The sequence below is a fragment of the Corvus kubaryi genome, unplaced genomic scaffold, assembly GCF_017639235.1.
Source record: "Corvus kubaryi isolate FWS band 111438036 unplaced genomic scaffold, C.kubaryi_AGA036_p1.0 37127, whole genome shotgun sequence".
Classification (NCBI taxonomy): Eukaryota; Metazoa; Chordata; class Aves; order Passeriformes; family Corvidae; genus Corvus; species Corvus kubaryi.
Genome location: NW_024581032.1, coordinates 465801 through 475391, shown reverse-complemented (window position 1 = coordinate 475391; position 9591 = coordinate 465801). Strand labels below are relative to the sequence as shown.

General features: G+C 46.6%; 1 protein-coding gene across 2 annotated transcripts in view; it reads left to right on the top strand.

Moving 5' to 3' along the window:
• The first annotated feature begins 5806 nt into the window (after positions 1-5806).
• LOC121661230 (amyloid beta precursor protein) overlaps positions 5807-9591 on the top strand; it is a 202329-nt gene continuing 198544 nt past the window's right edge. For both annotated transcript variants that reach the window (XM_042021192.1, XM_042021191.1), the window contains exon 1: positions 5807-6058. In XM_042021192.1, coding sequence (XP_041877126.1) covers positions 6002-6058 — 57 coding nt within the window. In that variant the 5' untranslated portion in view covers positions 5807-6001. The remainder of the gene's footprint in view (positions 6059-9591) is intronic.

The following is a 9591-nucleotide window of genomic DNA, read 5'->3' as shown; positions in this document are numbered from 1 at the left end:
CTTGAGAGCTGTGTCTGTGGAGAATTGGGTAAAATATTGGGGGAACACAGGAATGGGATAAAATAATGAAGTAAATATTTGACACTAAAACGAAATTACTTAATGAATTTGAAGTAATGTTTAAAAAAGCTTACTAGTGCACTCAGATATTGAGAGAAATCAAAGACATCCTGTTGGTTGCCTCTCTTTTTGTTAAGTATTACTAATTTGGAATGTTCGCACCACAAACTGCAATATTGTTTTATCTGGGAAGACAAATCACAGTAGAACAGGCTTCTGAAGAGATGCTGAGAGACCCATAACCATCCCATCTGGTGGCTTTCATAACTGCAAATGCAAAAAGCACATCATAACTTTCAGTTAGAGGGTTGCAAATGGTCAAGTGTCATCTGCTCTGGGGTTCCTGTGGAGTTAGATGCTCTCAAGGATTTGCTTTAATCATTCAGAAATGCTGATTGTTCTCTGGGCTATGCCAAACATTACTTGCTTGAAAAGAAATTGGCTTGGTTTACAGTAGGGTGGGTTTTTTATTTGTTGGTAGAAGCATGTTAGTATTGAGTGGTTCGCATATAGGATGGTGAGTTAAAACACCAGAAAGCCTGCACTTGCAATACTGTACTAGTAAATAAACTACACGAGCATGAGGCCAAAAATATCTAGGAAGATTCAGTGCATGCAGTGTGGGGAAAAAAAGGAATAGATATTAAACTCTGATTCTGCTAGGAATATTTGCATTATGTAGTAATTAGGTAAACAAAATCAGGAGTACAGAATCAAATGAAGAAGCAGATATCCTAAAGATTTCCCCTTTACTGACACCATGAGAGCACAATATCTTATGTTAACAAAGGGAGAAGCCAGAACAGCACCATATTTATTTGGTATGGAGTATATTCATGGAGTATGTCCATGTATATTCATATCCTAATCACTGGAGGAATTACTGTTGTTCGCATCTCCATTTCATTTCCTTGGCTGAGCATGCCTGGAATTTTGGACCATGATTTCATTATTCACTTGGCTCTGCAATTTGTATTGTGTACCTGCTCCAGCAGATATCATCAATGCCTAATACTCCTGTGCTATGCAGAACATATCATTTGCATTTCAAAAGGTAGCTATGGCTACTGGCTACTTAACTGTGTACTGCATCTGTAAAAACTAACACTAAAGGTGCTTTGCAGAATTCAGACAACAACCAACTGTTCAGTATTTTAAATCATATCTGTACCCATCGCTGTGACTAACAGCACGTGTTTGAGTAGGGTTGATTAGGTACAATCTCTCTCTTCCTATTTTGGATTAATATTTAGACAGCCTTTTTCTCAGGGCTGCAGTCTGACTCCAAAGGAAAAAAAGTGTCTCTAGAGGACACTTGCATATAGTGAACAGATTAGTTATACCTGCAGTGGTTCAAGTTGTAGCATAAACCCAAAAGATCTTCATTAAAATTCATGTTATGCATTTAAAAACACAAATTCCTCCTCGAGCCATCTGAAATAAATTTGGTCATTGTCCTGGGTTACAGAAGGAGAGTAACAATGTGGGGTGTAACCAAACTGTGTACTCTACCCCACTCTGTGCCATTTCTGACAAACTGTTAATGATGGGTGGTTTACAGTAGCTGCCCAGTGCATACCTGACCCCTCAGGCTAGAAGCTGGGTGTTAAATAAGAGGCAAACCCTTCGAGGCAGTGAAGTGTTTCTTTGTCTTCACAAACAATTCAGTCATTATAACTCCCTCCTGCGAGGCACCAGCATAGTTACACCCATCCTGAGGGGGTCATCTCTACTAATGGGCCATAATGGTTCAACAGCACCAGCATAATGGGCAGTAGTAACGACCTAGACCATCAAGGACTCACAAAAAAATCCTATGAGTCACAGGATTACATAATTCCATTGTGAAACACCCTGCCCTGGGGGATGTACTGAACATTCCCTCCTGAGCCCGACCATACCGCAACTGAGGATTTGAGACCCTTCCACCATCACTGGTCAGATCCAGAGAAGGACCAGAACTTCCACGGGACCGCTGCTTTCAACTGCAACCATCACTTCAACAGGACTGCATCCACCACTTGATAGGACTTGATATGACCACCACCCTGACCAACAGGGTGCCAGGTTGCACTCTGACTTTGTGGGTTTAAGCCAGTTTCTGTGTATCATTACATTTATTGTAATCTTTCTATTAAATTGTAACTTCAACCTGAAATCTCTCTCAGGGTAATTGTTTGGGGTTCATTTCTCCCTCTGGTTTACTTTCTAACCAGCATAGTCATTTATGCTGTAAAGTTTTTAGAGTGCAGATAAACTCCTTAACTGGGACTAACACAGGTGTCAGCTCAGTAGGATCTTAGCCTTTAGCTTGCAGAGGTTCATTCAGAAATACTAACCCTAGTGCTTTGATCTGTTCTGTACATGAATCAAAAAAGGCAAACAGTATTATCCCCTGTGAAGAAAATGGAGAGCACTGAAGCGAAGCAACTTCAGGAGACAGTGAGTCAGCATCTAAATCTGGACCAAAAATCAAGTTTGCCAACTTGGAGCCCTCTTCTCTGAGATGAGAACAAATGGAGAAATTGTCCCCATGAAAGCACTAGCTGCAGCATTGTTCTCAAAGAATCTGAGGAAGTATTTCTCATACAAATAAAATATAGCTGACAAATGCTTCTGTTTTGTTGGTGTGAATGAAGCAAGCCTCTGGCATCAGAAATTCAGTGAAAATGGATAAATGGCAGGTATTCTGTAAAACCACTTGCACATATTCAGAGATATCTGGCAATGTTGTAATTGTGTCCCTGCCACAGGCTGCCTGTCCCTCTTCAGAAATCACAGACAAGTTCTGTTCTCTAATTCATTAGGTTATGAAGCAGGCTGAGGTGGTTTATTACCTATGGTAGCGTAGTATCAGTACTGGTGGTTACTTGCTTCATGAGTATTCAATGAGAAACGGAATGGCTGAACAATGTTTGCATATACATAATATATTAAAATGACAAGGCTGTAAAATAATATTAGACATGATTTGTAAAAAAAAATATACAGGCAGAGCACAGAAGTGGCCAAAAAATGAAACATGACATACATGTTTGCTTATCACTGGAAAGTTATCACATTAAGATTGAATAATAAAGCTCATCAGTTAAAGGCAAAATCACATCTGGGTATAGTTTTGAATTGTTTGCATTGTATTAGATTTGAATATAAACCCTATCATTTTGTGATCCAACCTGTGCTGCCTTCTTCAGGAAGATGATTTCCATTGTTGGCCCTGCTGAGAGGCGGTAGTGGGCTTTGTTGCACTCCAGCTATGACAGCTTCTGAGGTCTGGTAAGAATAGATTTCTATACTAAGATGACAAGTAGAGAAAGCAAAGAAAAAAGTGTATTAGACCTTCTGTTGAGATCCTGAAAGACGATAGAGTGGAAAATAGGACATAGTCTTTGTTCTTTTCTCTATCAGCAGGTCATCTCCAAATTTTGTAGGCCTTACAAACAGCTTTCTAAAGTGTCTTTACCTATGACCTTTCAGTGGGTAACTTCATGAAATATTAAGCAAACATCCCTCACTGTATTTTGGATATTGCCGCTGGTGTTTAGTGGCTGTAAATGGAAATACCTATTTCATAGAGGTCTCCTGGTGCCTTTGACTTTTCCCCATCTTTTCTTTCCTGCTCTCCTTGAAGGTGTGCAATCCCAAGGGTCTGCCCCACCCCTAGCCATAGGCAAAAGGGACCTCCAGCCTTCCTGCATGCCCACTGTGACAAAAGAAGCAGGCTTGGCTGATCCAGAGAAGCAGCAGTTGAAATAGTGTTTGATTTTAGCACTAGGAAGAAGTGATTACAAAGAGGTACCAAGCTAACTTATAAAAAAAGAGCTACATGAATCTATTTTGGTTTTCCATTCATCCCTTTTCTTTTTTTCCAGAAACCTGCAAAGAGCTTCCTTCTGATTGCCTCCATTGTTTCAGGAAAGAACTGTTTTTTAATGACCTCTATCAGCTTTAACAGGATGTTGCTTATTTGCAGCCATGGAGTTGCTTTTCCAATGTCTGCGTTTAGAAGCCAACTGGTTAGAAAATTTGCACAGCAAATCCTTTCTAACCCCTCAAAGCCACGTGATCGTTATCCTAACAAGCAGAAAACACTGTTAAATTATTGCAGCTAAGCCTGCCATTGTTACTGTTTAACTAATTTCAATGTACAGTTGTGTCACTGGTGTGTTCCAGCTCAGCTGTTATCTGCCTGCCAGAGATCTGTTAAATTCATCTGGTGTGACTCAAGAAATTCCCCAAAAGTGCCTCCATATACTGGCAGTTCTTAAGCTTGTTATTAGAAGATTCATGTTTGTATGAGAACAGTCTTCTAAATCTAGGGCCTGTCTGTAGGGGTGAAATGCTATATAGCACTACGGTCTCCCACTGTGTGTTACAGCCCACCTGACAGGCAGTCTGGGTTCCTCTCACCTGGAAAGCATCCTTCCACATCTGGACATAACTTTGACCAAGAGTCTCAGTGGATTGCAGTTCTGACTTCAAAGAAAGAGGAGTGTGAGAATGGCAGTAAGCACAACACTGGGCTTCTGTAGTGAGCCATACACCAAGGGCATATCATAGAATCATACCACAGAATCAATTAGGTTGTAAAAGAACCCTAAAATCATCAAGTCCAACCAATACGCAGCACTACAAAGTCCACCACTGAACCATGTCCCAAAGTGCCACAAAATGCCATACATCTTTTAAATACCTACAAGGTTCATGAGTCAATCAGTTCCCTGGGCAGCTTGATCCAGCCTAGATCTCCCCATTGCAACTTGAGGCCGTTTCCACTTACCCTATCATTTATACTGGGGGAAGAGAACAATCCCTACCTCTCAGCAACCTCCTCTCAGGTAGTTGCAGAAAGTGAGAAAGTCCCTTCTGAGACTTTTTTTTTCCAGGCTGGACACCACAGGTTCCTTCAGCTGCTCCTCATCAGACTCATCCTCCAGATTTCCATCACCTGCCCCTCACACGCCCTGGCTGCAGGTCCCTGTTACGGGGTACGTCTATCAGCTGCTGTCTTGGGAGCCTTAGTGGGAGCAGAAAGTCTGCCACAGAGTTTGCACATCAGTGGCAGAATGGGTCAGGCTCTGTCACACTGAATTTTGGCTACAATAGCAGCTCTTTCAACATGAAGCTCCTAATACACAGTTTTAAGTTCTCCTTACAGGTTTACTATACCAATTATAACAGTGCTGTTGAGAGGGTGAGACAGAGAATTTGCGTTGGCCTCCTGATTTAATAATATTTGACAAAGTCCTACATTTACATTTGATTTCTTCCTCGTTCATCTGCCATAAGCCCGAGCTCTTCCGATGTTCCTGCATATCTTTGTTATCGATGGTATGTGTCATGTGTGAAACGGCTGTGCTGACTCATCACCTCCACCTCGACAGGAACGGGAAATCCTGGGTTGGTGTGCAGCCTTGCCAGGAAAGGCAGAATGTGTTAAATAGCCTCTAAATCACATAGCATGTTTAGATTTGGGTGTTTTTGTGAGCACCTTGGAAAGATGGGCGTTGCGTTTCTGAACGCAGTGCCTCAGCGAGCGGGGATAGCGCATGGAGGCGTCGCCGTCCCTGCAGATGCGGGCGGCGGACAGGCGGTGAGGTGCCTTCGAGGAAGGTTATCGGCGGTACCCGAGCAGCCGAGGCGGGAACGCTACTGAGAACCACTAAGGGCAGGGAAGGGCCGGTCCGCCTGCCCCGAGCCACGGTCGCACCGCCCGGGCGCTGCCGCCAGGGGTCCCCGCGGGCCGGCCGGGTGCACCGCCCGCTCGGGGGCGGGCCGGGCCATCAGCTGACCGGCCCCGCCGCGCCGCTCCCGGATCTACAGCAGATCAGTCGTTTTCTTCGGCAGCGGCGCGGCCTCGAGGATTTACAGTCGGACCCCGTCGCGTCTCGCTGGCCGGCGTCCCTCCTTCCCCCCTCCTTCCCCGCTCCCGACCGCCGGGATGCTGCCCCACTTAGCCGTTCTGCTGCTGGCCGCCGGCGCCACCCGGGCTCTCGAGGTAAGCGGGGCAGGAAGCGGCAGGCGGGGGCTTTGTCTGTCTGCAGCCGCCCCCGCGGCATGGGCTTGGCCGCGGCGGGGAGGGTGAGGTTTGCTTTTCCAGGGGTAGTCTATCCCCAGCTGCCGTCGCTCTCCCTTCGCCGAACAATAGGAGCGGCAGGCCGGGGGGTGGCGGAGGCGTCGGGGAGGGAGTAGGCTGGGAAGTCCCGGGGCCGGCGCTCTTGGCCTTGCTGCGCGTGTCTGGCTCCCTGCGCTGGTTCGGCTGCCGGGGCGCTGCGCCGTTAAGTTTGGCCGCCGCCCACCTGCGGCGGCAGCGGGCAGGGGTCCACGGGCAATGCTGCGTAGGGACGGCAGGGGCGCCGGCTCTGCCTTGGGGCTGCCTCCGCCAGGGCCTGGGGAACGGAAACTTCCCCCGCGAGCAGGCACGCCGCGGGCGGGTGACCCGGTGGCATCCCCCCATGGGGCGGGGGCTAGGGGCGCGCAGCCAGGCTGCGAGTGGGGAACGCGGGGGCGTCGCCCCGGGAGGGAAGCGAAGCCGGTCTGCGGAGCCGGTGGCATACCCCCATGGGGCGGGGGCCGGGCTGCGGGCGGGGGTGGCGCAGGTGTGCGGGGCGGCGGCCGGAGCTCTCCGCCTGTTGGCGCAGTGGCCCTGCGGGAAGGCGGTGCCCGGGGGGCGGTGGTCGGGGCCGGCCTGAGCCCCCCCCGCGGGCCGGAGGCGCGGGAAAATGGCGCCTCTGCAGTGCAGCAGAGAGGAGGCGCCGGCAGCCCGCGCCCCTCCGCCGCCGCCCCTGCCCGCCCTCTTTCCTTCCCTCCCCGGGGCGGCTCCGCCCGCCCCGGCCGGGCGGTATCTCCTCCGGGTCCCCAGTCGGGGTGGGGCGGAGGCTGGGGGTCCCCCTGTGCCCTCCCTCCGTATGGGGATGTGCACGCACCGCGGTCCCTGCGGGGTGGGCTGAAAGCAAGCTCGGACCCCAGAGGAGGAGTTGGCACAGCTGGGTGTCGGTTCTCCCCCCCCGCCAGATCTCAGAAAAGAAGGTATGGGAGGGGTGAGACCTCCTGGTCTCCTTCGCTCCCTGCTTGCCATACTTCGGCCTGAATACCTCGGCTTCTGTCTTACTCCCCTATGAATCCCCGCTTTTCCCGGGGGGATCAGGGACTGGGTGGGGGTGAGGTGGATGACAGTATTTAGCCTGATAGCAAAGACGGATGCTCGCCGTCCCTGCCAGGGCATGGGGATGCAGGTCTGTGGCTCAGGTGCCCTTCCCAGGAGGGACCCCAGTACCCCAAGAATAAGACGAGACAGTTTCATACCAGCGCTCCTTCCCTGCAGCCAAGGCTGCCAGCCACAGGCTCTTGCTTTGAGGCATGATCTTGACAACATTGAGCATGATGTATCAAGCTGAGCAGTTCTGGAGATGCTCAGACGTTTAAAGCTTTCAGTTACAGCACTCGGTGGGGTTTTAGCAGCTTCTTGCAACCATTTGTTGTCTGAATGCCATAGAAGGAAATGTCTGCCTTGGGTGTGTAGCTTAAGTAAAAAATGAGATTTTATGGTTGAGACCATGCTTCAGGATAGACCACAGAAGGATGGGGTTTTCTGTTGGGTCATTGTAGCCCAAGCCTTACAGATAGCTGTGTAGGTGTTTCCACTGCAAAGGTGCTGGAAGAAAGGAGGCTTGGATTTAGCACCAAAACTGTTCAGGAGGATTGAACGTCTCTGCTCAGAGACCTCTGCAATGGTGTCTGCCTTAGTGATAGCCAGAATTTTGAGAAACATCATCTGCCTGGAAAAAGGCACTGATGTTTCTACAGAAGCTTTTCTGTTTTCCATCATTCCATGTGAATGTTTGAGGCTTGGCATTTATCCCTTTTCTTTATGTTTAATGGTGGGGTACGTTTAAACATCTGGTGGTCTTGTGATAAGACATTTGTCGGTCTTGATTCTCTAAGGTTATATTTTGAGCAAGCTGCTTGTTTTTATAATACTAAAATATTTCATAATAGAAATAGTGTGTGTGCATGTTCTGCACTTGAACTTTTTATGCTAAAGAGTGGAATTTTAATGTTAGAATTTGATTTTTTGTAGATCTCTTTTCTGAAATGAAGTGTTTCCCCTGCCATTTTAACAAATACTTTTTGGAAAGCAGCAAAGAATCTGTACTTTGCTTTCCTTGGGAAATGATATAAGGAGAAAAAGCAGGAACAAAACAAATTCTATCTATCTTACACATGAAGAATTCCTTTCTAAAATTACAGGCAGATTAATAGTGATTTAGCATCTTTAAAGGAAATACTCTGTAGTGATGTCTTGGTGATGCCATGGTTGCTTAGCATTTTACTTCTGACACTCATGTGAATCATACTCACTGTGGTTAGGAAATCCATTGGCCAAGAGCTGCCATGGTTTGTGAAACTGCCATATTCTGCAGTACCTATTTTTGCATTTAATGTTTTTCAGTAATTGTCTGGTCTTAGTAGATAAACACAACAGACTTTTAACTATCATTGTGAATTTGCGTGAATGATCCTAAGTTATAAATAATTTCCTCTTGTTAGCACAGGCTTCTGCCATGTCTATTCTGCTCACTGGTCTAGCTGCCTGTTTCAAAGCAAGACTCCTTTACCAGCTGACTGAAATGAAATTGTTAAGATATTGGTATCTCATAAGCTGCCCCTCAGAAAAAAGACAAAAAGGATGCTGCTTTATTAAAATGCCCTAGGGTATAGTACAGTGTCCTGCAGCCGTAGGGAGGAGGAGAGAAGATTCAGCAGGCAGGAATTGTGCAGCAAGATTGACCTATTTAATTATTTTACAAACTCTTTTATAGACTTTTTTCTTCATAGTCTAATTGGACAAAGGATCAGCCACCCCTTGGGGTGACTGGCTAAAATCCTAAAACATCCATTGTCAAAATATTTTTCTACTATACTATAAACAAGGCTTCTCAAGGTTGCAGGTGTTTCATTGTTTACAGAACTCTGCTACTATCTTTTGTGAGAGAAAAGTCTCTCACAGACTTAGAAAAAAGCAAGAAAATTCTTGCTAGCAGCATTTTTGTAGCTGCACTGCTTGACAGTGTTTTCCTTTAAGCTGGGTAATGTAGTGCTCTTATTTTTGTTATTCTGGCATTGTTTGCTTTTTAGTAGAAGGCCCCGAATATTTGTTTCTTCATTGTTTAGTTTCCTAGTAGATCTTTCAAGAAATTACATTTAAATGTGGGAGGGGGAGAGAAGCCTTTACTTTGCTTCTGTTACAGACTTTTAGTTCCTCTTTCTGTTGATTCTGTTCCCAAATTCCCCTGATAAAGGTTTGCATTTGTTGCAGGTTCCCTTTTGCACTTCTATTTAAGATGCTGCCATGGGGTGGGTGGCTGAGTGGGTACATAGGGCAGGCTCTCTGGGATAATCAGAATCCTTGGCAGTCAGGTGGACAAATGAGTGAGTAAAAAAAAAGAAGCTTCTCCCTTGCTTTCTCATTTGTCTTTTGTTTATTGGTGAGCAACAGTCATTTTGAGACTTGCATGATCTTCAGGTGCC